We start from the raw sequence: 20745 nt of genomic DNA, 5'->3' as shown, positions 1-20745 counted from the left end.
AACCCATAACGGCCGTTTCTCTATACTCGTAGCCGGCCACATGTGGTTGTAACTGCTTACTACTGAAGCGCGTTGGATTACAGGAGTATTTGCTGCATGGACACTCACTCAGTGACCAGGGGTGAAGCTGAAGGAGATGCAGGTGGCCCTGCCCCCAAAGGCTCCTCTGCCTCATAAAGCAGGTTTATAATGGCACATGGTTGGTGATGTGCTAAAATGAACTAATATAGCAGTGAATGAGGAAAAACAATAATATCTACTGTCTTGTAATGCAAATTGTATTGTTTTTTTTTTACATCTAGTGAGGATCGAGTCATTGCACATTGCAAGAAGCTAAAAGGTGTCACTAGAGGACAAGCCATAGTCCGGTAAGATACGCATGTGCATGAGGTGCACTGTGTCCTCCTCTCTGCTCTCTCCTTGTTTGATATTCTTAGTATGGCTTGTAGATGGATATTGGTACAAGGGGGTAACCCTTGACTCTGAACTCTCCTTCAAACCACATATCCAAGCCCTTTCCACTTCCTGCCGACTCCAACTCAAAAATATCTCCCGGATCCGCACATTCCTCAACCATGAATCCGCAAAAACACTAGTGCACGCCCTCATCATCTCCTGCCTTGTCTACTGCAACCTCTTGCTCTGTGGCCTCCCCTCTAACACTCGCACTCTCCAATCTATCCTAAACTCTGCTGCCCGACTAATCTACCTGTACCCTCGCTATTCCCCGGCCTCTCCTCTCTGTCAGTCCCTTCACTGGCTCCCCATTGCCCAGAGACCCCAGATCAAAAGCCTAACCATGGCATACAAAGCCATCCACAACCTGTCTCCTCCATACATCTGTGACCTAGTCTCCCGGTACTTACCTGCACGCAACCTCCGATCCTCACAAGATCTCCTTCTCTACTCCCCTCTTATCTCCTCTTCCCACAATCGCATACAAGATTTCTCCAGTGCATCCCCCCTACTCTGGAACTCTCTACCCCAACATATCAGACTCTCGCCTACCGTGGAAACCTTCAAAAGGAACCTGAAGACCCACCTCTTCCAACAAGCCTACAACATGCAGTAACCCTCGCTCCACCATACCGCTGCATGACCAGCTCTACCCTTACCTACTGTATCCTCACCCATCCCTTGTACATGGTGAGCCCTCGCGGGCAGGGTCCATCGCTCCTCCTGTACCAGTCGCCGACTTGTATTGTTTAAAATATATTGTAATTGTTTGTGCTATGTATATCCCTTTCACATGTAAAGTGCTGTGGAATGAATGGCACTATAATAATAAATAATAATAAAATATTAATACACTGGGTTGCACTCCAGAAACATGAGAGAGACCTCCATGACTGATGGAGGATTTGGCAAATCTCCCACACGCACACCAAATTCTTCTAGAAACATTTCAGGAAGCAGCACTTCCAGGAGGGACCTTCTATGGAGAGGTCTAGAACAGGCTTGGTTATGGTGAAAAATTTTCGGCACTTCGTATGATCCCCGCTCGGATAACCTTGCCTAAATGTTGACAAGTATATTTAGGGTCATGAATGGGCAGTGGGAAAAAAACTGGAACAGTGGCAAATGGTGCCACCACATTTATTTAAGTCCAGCGTGTATTGGGTAAAGTTGAGCAAAAAGATTCTCAGGATCCAGGTCCAGTGTTCACATTGGAAGTCTGGGGACATCCGGGCCAGAGTACTACGTACCTCCTTCTACCTGGCGCCTCTTCTGATTAGTAAGCCCCATAATGACATCACGCTGGTCCTACTAATCAGAAGAGTCGTTGGGGATGCCACAGGTTGGAGGAAGTTCGCAGGGTTCTGACGTGACCTCTGGACTAGGGTCCTGCAAATCTTTTTGCTAAATGCTAGTAACTTAGGCTTCAATATTAACCCTTTGGTTAAAGAGTTATTTCCCAGAGTACTTCATAACTTTCTAACTCAATGATCGGAAAGTGTTGCTTGATTTGGTCAAGACATTTCAGAGTTCCATTCTTGGGTTCGGTCAAACCCATAACAATCCCCAAGTTATCTCCTGACCACGGGATAGGTGATCATTTTAAGTGTTGGAAATAACGCTTTAACTTTTTTCTTATTTTTAGTGTTGGGAACCAGTGTGTACCCCCTCGGAAGAAAAACTTTGGGGCAGTTGCCCACTGGTTCCATATGCTGGGCACCGCAGCGGCATGGACATCCAGGGTGGTCCACTTTTCACTATATTACATGTCACTAACCTATTTTTGTGCAGTCATTTATTTGATATGATCTAGTTAATTGTCATCTAGCCCAGTGTATATTGTTGCTATATGGATGCCCCCCGATAGTGCCGGCTACTAGATGCACGCAGCGCCCGCTGTGATGACAAACATGCAGTACATTTCAACTTTAGTTCATTATTTTATGTGACAGCTTTTCTTCTTTCTCTGTTCCCCCCACCTGCAGGTACATGAAAATAGTGGAAGCTCTGCCCACATATGGTGTTCATTACTACAAAGTAAAGGTCAGTGACCGTTCCTCTATAAACACATCCATAAAATGGTTATTTTCATCTTCACAGACTTTATTACTAGGTCAAGACGGCCTTTAATAAAGTGGAAAGAATTGGCCGTGCGCTTCCAGTGTTTTGATCTTTTATGAAGATATTCTCTATGAAACGCTGGAAGTTTTTTCTATTGCTTTCATTTCCTTTGTCTGCCGCTGCCTGGCATTGAGCTGCATCCCCTGGGCTACTTTACATGCTGGCTCTCTGTTGTTTCACTTTGCTTTTCAATGTATTTTATGGATTTTTCTTTCACTTAATCCTGGAAATGTTTTGTAGGCTAAAATGATAATAACAAGCACTTAGTAAAGGCCATTTGAACCTAAATTCAGAAACTTGCTCCTAAAGGGGTATCGATATCTCAGACATTTAAAGCACATCCACCTCTAGGATCAGCACCCATCTCGAGAACAGGGTTCACTTGTCTTGCTGCTGCTGTGAACTCAGAGGGGATCATATACAGTTATATGAAAAAGTTTGGGCACCCCTATTAATCTAAAGCTTAATGTTTTATAAAAATTGGTGTTTTTGCAACAGCTATTTCAGTTTGATATATGTAATAACTGTTGGACACAGTAATGTTTCTGCCTTGAAATGAGGTTTATTGTACTAACAGAAAATGTGCAATCTGCATTCAAACAAAATTTGACAGGTGCATAAGTATGGGCACCTCACCAGAAAAGTGACATTAATATTTAGTAGATCCTCCTTTTGCAAAAATAACAGCCTCTAGTCGCTTCCTGTAGCTTTTAATGATTTCCTGGATCCTGGATGAAGGTATTTTTGACCATTCCTCTTTACAAAACAATTCCAGTTCAGTTAAGTTTGATGGTTGCCGAGCATGGACAGCCCTCTTCAAATGATCCCACAGATGTTCAATGATATTCAGGTCTGGGGACTGGAATGGCCATTCCAGAACATTGTAATTGTTCCTCTGCATGAATGCCTGAGTAGATTTGGAGTGGTGCTTAGCTGAAAGATCCATCCCCTGCATAACTTCAACTTTGTGACTGATTCTTGAACATTATTGTCAAGAATCTGCTGATACTGAGTGGAATCCATGCATCCCTCAACTTTAACAAGATTCCCGGTGCCGGCATTGGCCACACAGCCCCAAAGTATGATGGAACCTCCACCAAATTTTACTGTGGGTAGCAAGTGTTTTTCTTGGAATGCTGTGTTTTTTTGCCGCCATGCATAACGCCTTTTTGTATGACCAAACAACTCAATCTTGGTTTCATTAGTCCACAGGACCTTCTTCCAAAAAGAAATTGGCTTCTCCAAATGTGCTTTTGCATACCTCAGCCGACTCTGTTTGTGGTGTGCTTGCAGAAACGGCTTCTTTCGCATCACTCTCCCATACAGCTTCTCCTTGTGCAAAGTGCGTTGTATAGTTGACCGATGCACAGTGACACCATCTGCAGCAAGTTGATGCTGCAGCTCTCTGGAGGTGGTCTGAGGATTGTCCTTGACTGATCTCACCATTCTTCTTCTCTGCCTTTCTGATGTTTTTCTTGGTTTGCCACTTCTGGCCTTAACCAGAACTGTCCCTGTGTTAACAGGTTAAATCGCTGAGACAGCTTTTTGTATCCTTCCCCTGAACAACTATGTTGAATAATCTTTGTTTTCAGATCATTTGACAGTTGTTTTGAGGAGCCCATGATGCCACTCTTCAGAGGAGATTCAAACAGGAGAACAACTTGCAAGTGGCCACTTTAAGTAGCTTTTCTCATGATTGCATACACCTGGCTATGAAGTTCAAAGCTCAATGAGGTTACAAAACCAAAAAAAGGGCTTTAGTAAGTCAGTAAAAAGTAGGTAGGAGTATTTAAAACAAGAAAATGATAAGGTTGCCCATACTTATGCACCTGTCAAATTTTGTTTGAATGCAGATTGCACATTTTCGGTTAGTACAATAAACCTCATTTCAAGGCAGAAACATTACTGTGTCCAACAGTTATTACATATATCAAACTGAAATAGCTGTTGCAAAAACACCAATTTGTAAAAAACATTAAGCTTAAGATTAATAGGGGTGCCCAAACTTTTTCATATAACTGTATACTATATATTCATACTTGCATGGCTTCCCATGGGTTGTCACCTCTCTTTTCAAAGCGGATGCGAGATAAACATCTGGAGACCACTATTCTTGAGTTGGATACAGGTTTTAACTGACATCTATGGCATATTCCTTGCAGGGCAGATGACTTAAAGACGACCTGTCACTTGCCCTAAATATGTATTTTTTTTAACCGGTGTAAATGCCGCTTTTCTCCTGAATCCGGCGATGTTTTTCTTTTGTTCCTGGTCCTCTCCCTTCCTGAGATACAGCCTCCTCTTCCCTGTATATAAGTCTAGTCTTGTTAACTAAGTGGGTGTGGTCATAAACTCTTTTCTGTGGGTGTGTTCTTGAGGACCATGTCCAGTTGCTAATGACTAGATGTACATACAAGGAAGAAGGGGCCATATCTCCGGAACGGAGAGGCGCAGGAACAAAAGAAACACAACGCCGGATTCAGGAGAACAGCGGCATTTACATCAGGTAAAAAAATTGCATATTTATGGCGAGTGACAAATTCCCTTTAATTGTGAACAGTCAAACCCTGCAGTAGCACTGCATAACCGCAATGTGGAAATGCAGCCTAAGGGAAACTTTAATTATCAACATGATGATATTTTTAAGGGATGGTTTTAACATAACATGATCTTCTTCTATTGAAGTTGATCTGGTGATCAACTGATTGCTGCCGATCGACTTTTATAAATCCCAGAGATTACTAGGGGAAGATCTGCTTGGTCATACAGATTGGAAATGTAGTAATTACAGGACAATCATTAAAACGAACATCCATCCATATTAAACAAAGACCAGCTACCTTCATCCCCCATCCCTATAGTCATTGACGGGTTTGGACAACAGTTTAATTTGTCTGGGTGCCCAGCACGTCCTATTACTGATGATCCTTTGGTTCTTCTGGAGATGAGCCGCCACAAGAGATGTCTGGCAGCGGCTCTCTCATAATGAACACAGGAGCGTGTGGTTGTCACGCACAGTGTAGGAAAGACAAAGTGCAACACAAAAAGAAGAGGGGAAGGGAGCCCAGACACAAGGGAAAGTGGGACTGGAGACCTCCTAGGACCTAGGCTGATCTAATATCACCCTGTCTTCCTTACCATCCCTATATTGGTTCCTCACCAATCGCCGAATAGGAAACCTAAGCCCTTTATCTCCCTAGAGCTTGGCCCTGGATAGGGAAGGGGGGATGAGCACTAGTCAGTCCCCACTAACAACTAAAGACAACAAGGGAGACAAAGACAGGGGGAAGCAACTTAGCTTGAGCCGACTTCAGAGATATTACACCAAATGTCCTCCAAGCACCAGAGAGGAAGTAAGCCAACTGCAATAGCTCCAAGCCTACACAAGGGAACATGTGAATATCACCGGCACCTCCCTGTAGCAAAACTAAAAGTATTTAAACACCCAGGCTGGGGTGTCAATCAGAGCAGGAGGGAGGTAGCCGCTGGGTCCTAGAGTGAGACAGATTTAAGAAGGTGTATGTAATGCTAACCGAAGAGATCTTCTGCAACCAACTGCAGATCGACTGTCAGATCTGACACACTCGTGACAGTGACTGAATGAGCACTCCTGTGCAGTGTCAGATAAACTGGCGTGACGAGGGCCCACCAGTAACACTGACTTTGGGGGCCCATTCTTCAGCGAAATGCAAATATATATATATATACCGGTATAGACTGGGTAGTAAGGTAAATGAATGATGAGATGCTGCCCTTGTCTGTACTCAGTGAATCAAATGAATTATGCCAACTACCGCTCATATAAGGGCGTTCCCCCATGGGCCAGTCCAAGTCTGCTCCTGTGTATGAGCGAGACGGTCAGTCAAACAATCTTAAATCCGTCATACCAATTAGATGTTTGTTGGCCAAACAATGGCCATCAGAGCGAGTCAGTTGTTGTTCTGTGGCTCATGATGAGCCTGTAGGATTTACTTTATTTTTCGTTTGTGACCCTTTAATAAAGCTTTTTTTCCATTCTTTCCAGGACAAGCAAGGAATCCCCTGGTGGCTGGGAATTAGCTACAAGGGAATCGGACAATACGATATTCAAGACAAGATAAAGCCTAGAAAGGTTTGTCCTCTTACAGCATCTGATGTATAGATATAGCCTCTGTATAAACTCTTGGCCCCAACCTGTGACACTACAACTCTCAGCATGCTCAGAGTTTTCATTCTTCAGTGGCTGGAAAGCCACATGTTGGAAGCTGCTTGTAAGAAATATCATTTCTTATGTTCACTGTCACTTGTGCATTTAAAAGGGTTTTGCAGGATTGCAAAACATTCCAAAAATAGCGCCACCCCTGTCCAAAGGCTGTATGTGGTATTGCAGCTCGGCCTGATTAATTATAGTGGACAGGTGTGGTGTTGTTAAATCCAATTTGTGAAACCTTGGTTCAGCAGTTTCATTTCATTCCTACAATTTGCACATTTTTTTATATCAGTATCACCCGTCTGTTCACTGTTCTCACGTCCTAAATTTAGTCCTAGAAGTCCAGAGAATCGTTCCCGGTAGAATAAAATGGCGTCAATTATTAAAGGTTATGGTGGTTTGACTCACGGACATATGCAATTACCCATAATGAGTCACGTCTTTTGCATTTATGAAATTTCTTGCACGGCGGTATTTAAATGTTGGGCAATGCAAGGTTGCAGGAAAAACAGGTACAGGATGGTTGTTGTGTATATAAATGTATATATTACTGTTAATCTGATAATCCGGCATCAGATCAACCTGTCGGGGGTTTCTAGAGGTTGGCTGTACTTATAGAAACAGTGCCACTCTTCCTCAAAGGCTCCATATGGTATTGCAGCTCAGTGAATGGATGGCAGAGATGCAACACCAGACACAGCCTATGGACAAGAGAGGCGCTGTGCCTGATAGAAAGAAGCCATGTTTTTTTTAAATCCCTTGTGTCATATTGTGTTGTTTCCTCTGGGCGCTAGGGTGGGTTGAGTTGTCCCGGGTATGCAAAGAAAGGGTTAATAGGTGAATAAATTGGGGTCTACATAAGCAGATCTCACCAAACTCAACCTGGTCTATTTAATTTTTAGGGCTGAGTTCACATTGTGTTTAGTCTCCTAGATCAGAACTCTGACGGAGGTGCGGTCTGTATCCCTGATAAACAAGATCCAGGCGACACCCCCTACAAATCAATTGAATATAACAAGACAAACAGAATCCAAAATCTGCAATTTTAGGGAAGGGATATGATGCTCTCCCACTGGGACCAGTAATCAGCTGTAATCTGCCGAATAGTAAGCGTTCAGTTTCCCTGCAGCATCCCCGCAGGGGAAATGAAGTATTACACCACATCCAAGATGCTGGTCCTCCACAGACAGACGCTCTTTGTATGTGCTGTCTACTCTATTCAAGTTGAGAGGATGTACACAATTGGTTGTTTTGGATTTTTTGGCATATACTTTTGTTATCCTTTCCCCCTAGGTCATATATGTCAAACTCTGGCCCGCAGGGTGATTATATTTGGCCCGCAACACCAGAACCACCACCCCTATGTGGGCCCATTATTCTGTATGGAGGACTATGTGGGGCACATTATACTGTATGGAGGACTATGTGGGGCCATTATTCTGTATGGAGGACTATGTGGGGCTCATTATACTGTATGGAGGACTATGTGGGGCCCATTATACTGTATGGAGGACTATGTGGGGCCATTATTCTGTATGGGGGACTATGTGGGGCCATTATTCTGTATGGAGGACTATGTGGGGCCATTATTCTGTATGGAGGACTATGTGGGGCCCATTATACTGTATGGAGGACTATGTGGGGCCATTATTCTGTATGGAGGGCTATGTGGGGCCCATTATACTGTATGGAGAACTATGTGGGGCCATTATACTGTATGGAGGACTATGTGGGGGCCCATTATACTGTATGGAGGACTATATGGGGGCCCATTATACTGTATGGAGGACTATGTGGGGACATTATTCTGTATGGAGGACTATGTGGGGCCATTATACTGTATGGAGGACTATGTGGTGCCATTATACTGTATAGAGGACTATGTGGGGGCCCATTATACTGCATGGAGGACTATGTGGAGCCCATTATTCTGTATGGAAAACTATGCAGGGCCCATTGATCTGTATGGAGGACTATGTGGGGGCCCATTATTCTGTATGGAGGACTATGTGGGACCATTATTATGTATGGAGGACTATGTGAGGCCCATTATACTGTATGGAGGACTATGTGGGGCCCATTATACTGTATGGAGGACTATGTGGGGCCTATTATTCTGTATCGAGGACTTTGTGGGGCCTATTATTCTGTATGGAGGACTATTTGGGGCCTATTATTCTGTATGGAGGACTTTGTGGGGCCTATTATTCTGTATGAAGGACTTTGTGGGGCCCATTATTCAGTATGGAGGACTACGAAGGGCCATTATACTGTATGGAGGACTATGTGGGGCCATTATTCTGTTTGGAGGACTATGTTAGGCCATTATTCCATATGGAGGACTATGTGGGGCCCATTATACTGTATGGAGGACTATATGGGGCCCATTATACTGTATGGAGGACTATGTGGGGCCCATTATACTATCTGGAGGACTATATGGGACCATTATACTGTATGGAGGACTATGTGGGGCCCATTATACTGTATGGAGGACTATATGGTGCCAATTATTCTGTATGGAGGACTATTTGGGGCCCATTATTCTGTATGGAGGACTATGTGGGGCCTTTATTCTGTATGGAGGGCTATGTGGAGCCCATTATTCTGTATGGAGGACTATGTGGGGCCCATTATACTGTATGGAGGGCTATGTGGGGCCCATTATTCTGTATGGAGGACTATGTGGGGCCCATTATACTGTATGGAGAACTATATGGGGCCCATTATTCTGTATGGAGGACTATGTGGGGCCCATTATACGTTATACTGGTTGACCCGCAACTTTGTTCAAGTTTTTCGTTTTGACCCTTTGTGTGTTTGACTTTGACATCCCTGGTCTAGGTGAACAATAACTTGTATATTGAGCCAAGGCATAATACCAGTAATGTTAGCAATCGTGGAATGGAGTCCGGTATTTGCTCACCCTGTACATGTATGACTGTACATAACTGGAGCTGATGTTTCTTTTACCGGACCTGGAGAATGTGGGGCGGTGTACCGGCCCTTTCATTCAGCCCAGAAACTTCTTCAGTGCCTCTTCTTCTTTCCTTCACCTGCTCTATAAATATTTTCGGCTCCACTCCCCGGCTCTTCTGCTGGATTTACTTGGGCGGAGGCACCAGGAGAGACAAAAAAATGTGAATGGGGAAAGCGGCCACATCATTTGATTCATGACTTTCTCACGGTCCCGTCCGGACTAATACGGCTGCTGAAACCACTAAGTTCCTAATTGGCGGAAGATATTTTTTTATGAAATGACTCGGTTCAGGTTTTATTGGCATCGGGCTGTAAAATTAGACAGAAATAGCAGCGGTATTATTCCTAATTTGTGTCTTTGCATTCTTACTTATTATTCACCCAAGTGCGAAAAAGTGCAGAATGTGGTGCATTGCAAGCCCTCTGCAAAAAAAAGATAGGGCCTTGAAAAACCTTTTCCGAAATAGCGTGGGTCAAGCTGGTCTGACACATCCCACATTCATAGTCTGAATACGGACTGCAATATCCAGACCAGTCGCGGGTCTCCCAACCCAAACTCAACAGTTTCATTTGCTAATGAGGCTGATGTGTTTGAATCGGAAGATCCACGGCCGGTCCAGGCATCATGGTCTGTATTCAGACTGTGAAAGTTGGATATGTGAAACCGGCCTCACGGATAAGCAGGCTCCTCTCCTTGAAACTTGAGGTGAGTCCGTCCAAGTTACACCTTGGGGTCCCATCCTAGTGCTCTTCGAGATCCTAAGTCTAGGTCTGCAGCCATTAAAGGGGTAGCAAAGGGTTGCATAAAGTAAAGAATCCTGATGGCCACATAAATGTCCCCCTAGACCGGACCTAGCATGGACATCCCTTGTGCCATGTTCTTGGAGGCTGTTTGCTTGGAGGCTGTTTAAGGAGGCAGTCAAACATTTATGCTGGGCTAAGAGGGTAATAATGTGAGCAATTTGCTGAAAGTCATGGACTCTTTGACTGTCCACCCAATACTGTGAGAAATGCCTGGAAAGTCACAGTCTCCTGAAATGTTCACACCACATTGTGAGGAACGGCTGGAAGTCATGGTCTCTTGGACTGTCCACCCCAGCACTGTGAGAAACAGCTGGAAAGTTACAGCCTCCTTAAGTGTCCCCACCACAGTGTGAGGAGTGGCTGGAAGTCACTGTCTCCTGGAGTGCCCACCTCACATTATGAGGAACGGCTGGAAGTCACAGTCTCCTGGAGTGTCCGCATTGTGAGGAACGGCTGGAAACCACAGTCTCCTGGACTGTCCACCCCACATTCTGAGGGACTGCTGGAAGTCACAGTCTCCTGGAGAGTCTACTCCGCATTGTGAGGAACAGCTGGAAGTCCCAGTCTTCTGGAGGGTCCACACCAAATTGTGAGGAATGGCTGGAAGTCACAGTCTCCTGGAGTATCTACCCAACATTATGAGGAACAGCTGGAAAGTCACAGCCTCCTGGAGTGTCCACACCACATTGTTAGTAATGGCTGGAAAGTCACGGCCTCCTGGAGTGTCCACACCACATTGTGAGGAACGGCTGGAAGTCCCGGTCTCCTGGAGTGTCCAGCCCACATTGTGAGAATTATAGACCTCCGCAGTCACTTGAATCTATGAATACCTCCATACAGCAGGAATCATTGGCATACTATAGGAAGCCTGAATAATGTGTTTTGGGCAGGAGGTTCTTCAACATGCTATAATACTGCTGGAGCATGATATGGAGTTACTGATATACAAAGCTAGGGACTTCTTGTCAATGGAAGAACACTTCCACCATACTTTTCCCAATAATATTGTTAGAACCCTCCTGTTTGTTTTTTCCATCTTGTATTTTGCAGTCACGTGACCATCTTCCTTTATATTCCAGCTCCGCCCTTTTGGCTGTGCTGGACTTCAGTGTTTGACTGTTTCTCTAGCCAGGTGCTTCGGTGCCTTTCTCTGTCAGTTCGCTTGGTCCTTCTGGGACCTCTAGTACCTTTTTGTCAGTTTTTCTTTTTGTGTTCTGCAACAACTTCTCTGTTTAGGAGGTGTCCCATTTTTGTCCCAGTCCTTAGTTCTTTTAGGGACCCCTCCCCTTATGCTATAGGTCTTCGTTCAGACTAGTCGAGGACTAAGGCGGGTCTGTTCGCTAGGAACAGGCAGCCCGCTACATCGTAGGGATTCAGCTTAGTCTTACTGTAGGGACAGCTTTCCCCTATCTTTCCTTAGTACTTGTTGCAGATCATAACAGATTTGGCTGATAGCTGGGAACAATACATAGTATGAGAAATACCTGCATCCTTCCTCTACCTCCATATGTGAGACACTCCTCACATACCGTCTCATGTGGGTGGTTAGAAGTGCAAGCAGGTTGCAGGTGAGATCGGGTCAGGAAGGAAATTTCTTGTATCGACGCCCTGTGTGTCAGGGTGATAGACAGCTAAGAAAGCAGAAAGTTCTTAGTCATGGGCTGAACTGAGTTGTCGTCCCATTTGGCTTGGCGATTGAAGGATCAATAGGCGCACATAATGACCTTTTGGCTTTCATGACTTGTGGGTCTGCAGTGGCGGCCATATTTGTTGTCACCCGGAAGCGTGTGACCAGATATTTGAGTAATTTCAGCTGGTGCAACTTTTCTTCAGCCAGTTTGATCTGTACAAGTCACTACTGACCCATAATAACTGGTCATTGTTGGGTTATTTTTTTATGACTGACTATTATAGTCTCTGGATATAGAAAGCTGTGAGGTGAAACGCTAATAAATACGACGTGTCATGTCCTTTATAGGTGTGAACACGTGAGGGCAAAATATAACTTATTTACAGGTAATGTTATGTCCAGTTTACAGGTCCATAAAACTCAAGGACAATGTTTACTGCGCAAACTAAAACTTCCTCTGAAGCTAGTATATGTATATATATATATATATATATATATATATATATATATATATATATACTGTTATTTGTCCATACACATTAGATATTCAGTATTACAGTATGTTGCCCTTTCACCTTATTTTGGCCAGACCTGGTTATTATCTAATTTATAAGGTGATGTCCCAACTCTTACCCCAATGGCAGGTTTGGTATTAAGAAGGATTGGGAATGTTGAATTTCCCCATAAATGGCCCGTGGTATCTGGCGGTAGCCTTAAACCTATATATACTACAAGAAGGATGTCTTCTCTTGGCAAGATTGTCTGACCATCTGATAAGTATGGTGGCCTTATGACCATTCCCTGACAGATGCTGTTGGGGAAAGACGAGGATTTGGAATACTTTTATTTTCACTGGAGATAAGCCGATGCCAGAAATGTCTGACAGCTGCTTTCTCGTCCCACCCTGTTGAAAACACTCAACGCTCAGCTGATGTCTACTTCATCTCTATGGCCATGGGGTATAAACCCCTTTCCCCATCAAAAGGGCAGCAGAACCATGCCATGTATTGGACAGATTTACCAATCATTATTTTTTAAGGTTATCTCCACGTAGGAGCCTAAGATTACCGAGACATAATTTTTTATTTGGGTGGTTGTGTTCAATGGGTGAAGTATAATGGATAGAGATCTTGGAATAATAATTATTATCATGGTATTCAGTAAGGAATTGAAAGGCTTTATGATTATGGATCCAAAACAAAAGAGGCCTAAGTCTTCAACCTCCGGTCACATGAATGTACAGGGTGAGGCCTTTTGAGGAGACATCTCAGTCCAGACCTGTTAATGGAGGAGGATCTGTCCTTCCCAGCAGGGTGATCTGATTATACCCAGACCTCTTCTTCTCATGTGTGTGCTTTTCTCACACATTATACAATACTCAACAAATGGCCAAAACCCAAATGGGCGTGGAAATGAGATCTGTATCTGTCCCACCAGAAGTGGAAGTTTGGTGGCACTGACATTAGGTCTAATTTTGCATATATTAGAACATTTTCTTGAAGGATCTGTTCTCATGTAGCGTATTTGCTGCAGATTTTTTGTACAGATTCGCAGGTGGAAAATCCGCAGCTTATTAGGCTACGCTCACACGGAGTTTTGGAGGAGCTTCTTGAAGCAGATCTTCTTCAAAAAATGTTTCAAAATCCCTTGGAAAACTGCCTGTTCCTTTCTAAGGGAAGTCACTTTTGCTGTTCATACAAAGAGTTTTTTTATCTTATTTTTTTTTTAAAGGATTTGAAAAACACCCGATGGAGAAAAAAAAAGTGCTTGATCTTGATGGGACCAAGTCTAGGGCTTCCTTCGCAATTCTGATTTTCTCACTATGAGCAAAAGGAACCCATATTTAATCCAAGTATGGTCCAAGTGTCATCAGTTTTTCTCATACGTGGAAAAAAAATAAGTTTCTCCACCTTCTCCTCTCTGCCGGTCCGATTTCTTTCACGGACCCATAGATTTGCATTGGCGATTGTGATCCCATCAAAATCAGATATGTCTGTGATTTTCTGCTGACCGCTTGGACTGCGAAAAGTCACGGACATGTGAATGGTCCCATAGACCATCACAGTGACAAGTGCTATCCATGAAAATAGGTGTGAATGAGGCCTAAATTAGACACTGTCAAATCCAAAAGGTTGCAAACAACAAATCTTTAAGGAAAAGAGAAACTCCTCCAAAATCTCCAGAAAAAGGAGAGTTTCCTGAAGCTGTTTCTGCATGAAAAATGCAGTAAGAACAAAGTGGATGAGACTACCAAATCTTATCCACACGAATCAGCAGCAGAAATCCATCTACGTTGAGGATTTTAAATCTGATTTTCACAGCAGAGTCTGCCATGGATTTTAGTGCAGATTTGGATGGCAAAATCCCCAGCAGAAATTTTCTACATGTGAATGTACCCTAAAGGGGATGTTTTATCAGAATGTGGCCCCCCAGGTGAATCGGCTTGTCAGCTCGGAGCCTGCTTCTGACACGGCTTAGAAAAAAATCTGATGTTGCCTGTGGGATCAGCAGGCGACCAAGCCAAAAAGTGTAGTACCACCTGACTGCCATGTAGAAGACTCCTTGCCCTCGTAGTACATCTGCACATCGTACATCGTAGTCATTGTATACAGCATTTTTCTCATGTTCCAGAGTCTATGATAAAAATGTGAACCGATTGCCAAGATGGAAAGTTAATAATCATCCCATAGGTAAAAGCATTTCTGCTATTCCAGGTATGTGGACCTTCAGGCTTGTAGCCGTGGTTGTCAATCAGCTCGTCCATGTTTGGCTCTGTAATACATAGAGTTTCCAAACTTTGTAATGAAAATCATTGAAAAAGCCATTCCAAAAGATCCTATAGGGTGTTGTTACAGGTGTTTCACTATGTAGCAAAAATCCTATAAATGTTATAAGGATCCATCGTTGTCCTTTTTTTGTGCTTTTTTTCTGGTATTTTTAATTTCCTATAGAGAAGATTAAGCAAAAAAAAAACAAAGACAGAAAATACTAAAAAAATGCCACATTTATTGTCTATGTGGACTTTTTAATAATCAGGAGAACAGAGGCATTTACACCTGGTTGAAAAAATAATACATATTCGTGGCAAGTGACAGGTGCTTTTTAAACATCCCTAGACTATTCAGTGAGCTGGTACAGCAGATGGGGAGGTCACTGCCTATTAACCAATCAAGTATTAGAGCTGTGATCCTGACTGGCTAAGACTGAGATAGGAAGCAACACCCTCACTTGGCTCCACCTATCTGACTTCCTGATTGGCTAAGACTTAGATTGGAAGCAACACCCTCACTTGGCTCCACCTATCTGACTTCCTGATTGGCTAAGACTGAGATAGGAAGCAACACCCTCACTTGGCTCCACCTACCTGACTTTCTGATTGACTAAGACTGAGATAGGAAGCAACACCCTCATTTGGCTCCACTTACCTGACTTTCTGATTGGTTAAGACTGAGATAGGAAGCAACATCCTCACTTGGCTGCACCTACCTGAGTTTCTGATTGGCTAAGACTGAGATAGGAAGCAACACCCTCACTTGGCTCCACCTACCTGACTTTCTGATTGACTTAAACGGGGATAGGAAGCAACACCCTCACTTGGCTCCACCTACCTGACTTTCTGATTGACTAAGACGGGGATAGGAAGCAACACCTTCACTTGGCTCCACCTACCTGACTTTCTGATTGGTTACGACTGACATAGGAAGCAACACCCTCACTTGGCTCCACCTACCTGACTTTCTGATTAATACAGGGATAGGAAGCAACACTCTCACTTGGCTCCACCTACCTGACTTTCTGATTGACTAAGATGGGGATAGGAAGCAACACCTTCACTTGGCTCCACCTACCTGACTTTCTGATTGGTTACGACTGACATAGGAAGCAACACCCTCACTTGGCTCCACCTACTTGACTTTCTGATTGTCTAAGACTAAGATAGTAGGAAGCAACACCCTCATTTGGTTCCACCTACCTGACTTTCTGATTGGCTAAGACTGAGATAGGAAGCAACACCCTCACTTGGCTTCACCTAGCTGACTTTCTGATTAGCTAAGACTGAGATAGGAAGCAACACCCTCACTTGGCTCCACCTACCTGACTTTCTGATTAGCTAAGAAAGACTGAGATAGGAAGCAACACCCTCACTTGGCTAAACCTACCTGACTTACTGATTGGCTAAGACTGAGATAGGAAGCAACATCCTCACTTGGCTCCATGTAATGCACACGCCCGGGCTGAGCGGCGTGTGCGTGTATATGTAGTGATTCCACTGTGTCATGAACCGAGGAGTGCCTGGAGGGGCGTAACTAAGTATCTGCCCGATCCGACCAAGGTCGTACGACGGCATACGACGCCAGTGCACCAGGGAGGAACCGGGCAGAAGGACCAGGTGCTACTCCAGGTCAGACCCCGGACACGGCTGTTTACCCACACAGGGGAATACTGGAACAGGCAGGTTAGGCTGGCACACCGACTGGTGGATATAGGCAGACACGGCTGGAATACAGACGGGTGGATGCTGGCGAGCACGACTGGTATGCAGACAGGCGGATATGCAGGCTGAGGGGTACAGGCAAGCACGGCTAGAGTGCAGACAGGGAGGCACTAGCAGGTAGGAACACAGGCGGGATAGGACCCAGTACACACTGGGACTCAGGAACAGAACCACAGATGTGGCGGACAAACACAGCAGAGTGAGGCCGTCCAGAGTGGTGAGCGAGAGTAGAGCAGGACGAGGCCGCCTGGAGCCGTGAGCGAGAGTAGAGCAGTACGAGGCCGCCTGGAGCGGTGAGCAAGAGTAGAGCAGGACGAGGCCGCCTGGAGCGGTGAGCAAGAGTAGAGCAGGACGAGGCCGCCTGGAGCGGTGAACAAGAGTAGAGCAGGACGAGGCCGCCTGGAGCGGTGAGCAAGAGTAGAGCAGGACGAGGCCGCCTGGAGCGGTGAGCAAGAGTAGAGCAGGACGAGACTGCTGGAGCAGCGAGCAAAGGGTCAGAGCAGAGCGAGACTGCCGGAGCAGCGAGCAAAGGGTCAGAGCAGAGCGAGACTGCCGGAGCAGCGAGCAAAGCGTCAGAGCAGAGCGAAACTGCCGGAGCAGCGAGCAAAGGGTCAGAGCAGAGCAAGACTGCCGGAGCAGCGAGCAAAGGGTCAGAGCAGAGCGAGACTGCCGGAGCAGCGAGCAAAGGGACAGAGCGGAGCGAGACTACCGGAGCAGTGAGCAAAGTGTCAGAGCAGAGCGAGACTGCCGGAGCAGTGAGCAAAGGGTCAGAGCAGAGCGAGACTGCCGGAGCAGTGAGCAAGGGGTCAGAGCAGAGCGACACTGCCGGAGCAGTGAGCAAAGGGTCAGAGTGGAGCGAGACTGCCGGAGCAGTGAGCAAAGGGTCAGAGCGGAGCAGGACTGCCGGAGCAGTGAGCAAGGCAGAGCAGGCTAGAACCGCCGGAGCGGTGAGCAAGGCAGAGCAGGCAAGAACTGCCGGAGCCGTGAGCAAGGCAGAGCAGGGGGGACAGGGCTCTGTTCACACGGAACAGACAGGAAGGGAAAGGCAGAACGAGATACGCACAGGGTACTTGCAGTGAAGTAGCGAGTGGACCACAAACTCACAAACGAAAGTACAGTGACAACGAGCAGGAGTTAGGTACGAGTTCAGACTCTGCAGAAAAAGGGAAGGAACGGACATAGAGAAAAACAGGAAACAGGCTAGGAGAGTATTCAGACAAGAACAGACACAGCAGCAAGAAACAGGTGCGGGTCTAGGTATGCGGCCCCTAGAAGGCGGAACGAACAGGCTAGGAGCGTGTTCACACAGGCCTGGAAATACAGCCTCCAGGATAGGCAGAAGACAACAGGCTAGAAAATAATACAGACAGGACACAGTTCAGACACGGGAACTGATACCGAAGGCAGGAAACATAAACGGGACCTGGCATATCAGTGACCAGAAGCCAACTGACAGAACACAATGCTCAGGCTGGGTTTCTTGGGAGGAGCTGGGATAAATACCAGGTGACAGACAGCAATAGGCTGAGGATGCACAAGGGGTGTGTGTGCAGCAGGTACAAGAAACAGGAAGTGATCGGGCGCCGCCCTTAAGCAGCAGAAACAGAGGCAAGCAAACAGCATGGAGGGAAGCCAGGCTAGCAGACTGGACTGGAGATCAAGTGCGCGCTCTTGCACAGTGGGAGATGGACCACTATGCAAGGACGCCGCCAGGTATGTTACACTCCACCTACCTGACTTTCTGATTAGCTAAGAAAGACTGAGATAGGAAGCAACACCCTCACTTGGCTCCACCTACCTGACTTTCTGATTGACTAAGACGGAGATAGGAAGCAATACCCTCACTTGGCTCCACCTACCTGACTTTCTGATTGTCAAAGACTAAGATAGGAAGCAACAGCCTCATTTGGTTCCACCTACTTGACTTTCTGATTGGCTAAGACTGAGATAGGAAGCAACACCCTCACTTGGCTCCACCTACTTGACTTTCTGATTGTCTAAGACTAAGATAGGAAGCAACACCCTCATTTGGTTCCACCTACCTGACTTTCTGATTAGCTAAGACTGAGATAGGAAGCAACACCCTCACTTGGCTCCACCTACCTGACTTTCTGATTAGCTAAGAAAGACTGAGATAGGAAGTAACACCCTCACTTGGCTAAACCTACCTGACTTTCTGATTGGCTAAGACTGAGATAGGAAGCAACATCCTCACTTGGCTCCACCTACCTGAGTTTCTGATTGGCTAAGACTGAGATAGGAAGCAACATCCTCACTTGGCTCCACTTACCTGACTTTCTGATTGGCTAAGACTGAGAAAGGAAGCAATACACTCACTTGGCTCCACCTACCTGAGTTTCTGATTAGCTAAGACTGAGATGGGAAGCAACACCCTCACTTGGCTCCACCTCTCTGACTTTCTGATTGCCTAAGACTGAGATGGGAAGGAATACCCTCACTTGGCTCCACCTACCTGATTTTAGTGATCCTACTTTTTGACAGTAGCGGACCTACGTCTGTGCACGCCTCATACGATGTAATATTTAAAGTGAATATGTCTAATGTGATTTCATGATGTGGATTAAAGTGTTTTACTGAAATATCCCTTTAATACAAATTTCCAATAATAGTCTCTACTGCATCCTGGTGGAGGAGGGGAGGGGGTTCGTAGATGTCATACGGGGCCCGTCTCGTATCTGGCTGGCGCACAATGAGCACACTGACCACATTGTCTGTCTTCTTACACGTTCAGACACACACGGCTTGAGTTTCCGGACAGATAACAGCTGTATTTTGCAATAATGCACTTGTCGTCCTGGACTGAGTAATCTGTTGTGGTGTGATATGTAACCAGATCCATATTGTACGCATGCTCCGGATTATCAGTCCCTCAGGGAAGGGGGTGACTAACTGGAGCTCTGTGCCAGGACTGCTAGCTGTGCCAGTGTATGCCAGCCATCATTTCCTCCGGATAGCTGATCAGTAACTTGTTTTGCACTGTTCTTACATATTTACTTAAATGCATGAATCATTTTTGCAATTGGGTTCCATTAAAAATGTTGCACCGTTTTGCATTTTACAGACTTTTTGTTTCCCTGCACAATCTATACTGTGGTCATAAAATCAGCTGAGAGGAGCTCAGAAAAAGACATGTTAGAGTTATCAACTCACTATCAGACAGAGCTCACTGACAGATACTCAGTTGACTCAATCTGCTACCAGCAATAGACTATAAAAGGCAAACAGTGCAACATTTTTATTGGAAACCAATTCTAAAAATGTTTTTTAGCCAAAAATACATGCATTTAAGAAAAATAAAATTGTCCTCAACCCCTTTAATAGGACAAGAAAATATATTATAATTGCCCTTTTCCTCTGTGAAAATGGTTTTCCCATCTGATACAATGATGGTATATCGCTAGGATAGGTGGTCACTTTATGAACCATGGTGGTCCGACCTCTGGCATACCAAGCGGTGCTTGGTGGCTTTGGCGCCGCTGTCCAAGGAAAAAGTACCGGCGCTTTATCCCCTTCTTCGCCAGGATCAGTATTCGGATCCACACCAATCATGAATTAGGAAAACACCTTTACCTCCTCCCTTTTACCACCTCTTAAAGGGATTATACACGATAAGGCTGAATTCAGACGTCCAAGAAGAATGGGCCGAGTAAGGACCATGATGTCCCACCTGACCGGCCATGGGTCTCCTGACCAGAGCTTACAGCATTATATATGCCTTGAGGCTGTCAGTTCACATCAGGAGACCAGAAGTCAGGATAGACATTGCCGTCTCTATGCGGACCCCCAAATATGTCTGTTTGAATCTAAGAAAATTGTGGCTGCTTCCTTTCCAAAACCGCACCACACCTTTTCATGGGTTGAGTCCGGTTCTGATATTACAACTTCGTACTATACAAAATGAGTAGACTGAACTGCAGTACCACAAACAGCCTGTGGACATATGTGGAGCTGTTTTGGGAAGAAAATGCAATTATGTTTTTCTTAACCATTTAAAGGGGTATTTTGGTAAGAAGAAGTTCCTGACTATACACAGGTTATTACTTCTAGATC

General features: G+C 45.2%; 1 protein-coding gene across 4 annotated transcripts in view; it reads left to right on the top strand.

Moving 5' to 3' along the window:
- The window catches only part of FRMD4B (FERM domain containing 4B), a 257085-nt gene that overhangs the window by 214745 nt on the left and 21595 nt on the right, over positions 1–20745 (top strand). For all 4 annotated transcript variants that reach the window (XM_073644727.1, XM_073644729.1, XM_073644726.1 and 1 more), the window contains exons 9-11: positions 303–368; positions 2442–2499; positions 6602–6688. In XM_073644727.1, the coding sequence (XP_073500828.1) occupies positions 303–368; positions 2442–2499; positions 6602–6688 (211 nt within the window). The remainder of the gene's footprint in view (positions 1–302; positions 369–2441; positions 2500–6601; positions 6689–20745) is intronic.

Source organism: Phyllobates terribilis, unplaced genomic scaffold (genome assembly GCF_046119375.1).
Source record: "Phyllobates terribilis strain yellow unplaced genomic scaffold, ASM4611937v1 Scaffold_8__6_contigs__length_399053987, whole genome shotgun sequence".
NCBI classification, from domain to species: Eukaryota; Metazoa; Chordata; class Amphibia; order Anura; family Dendrobatidae; genus Phyllobates; species Phyllobates terribilis.
This window is presented reverse-complemented; position numbering and strand designations above follow the sequence as displayed.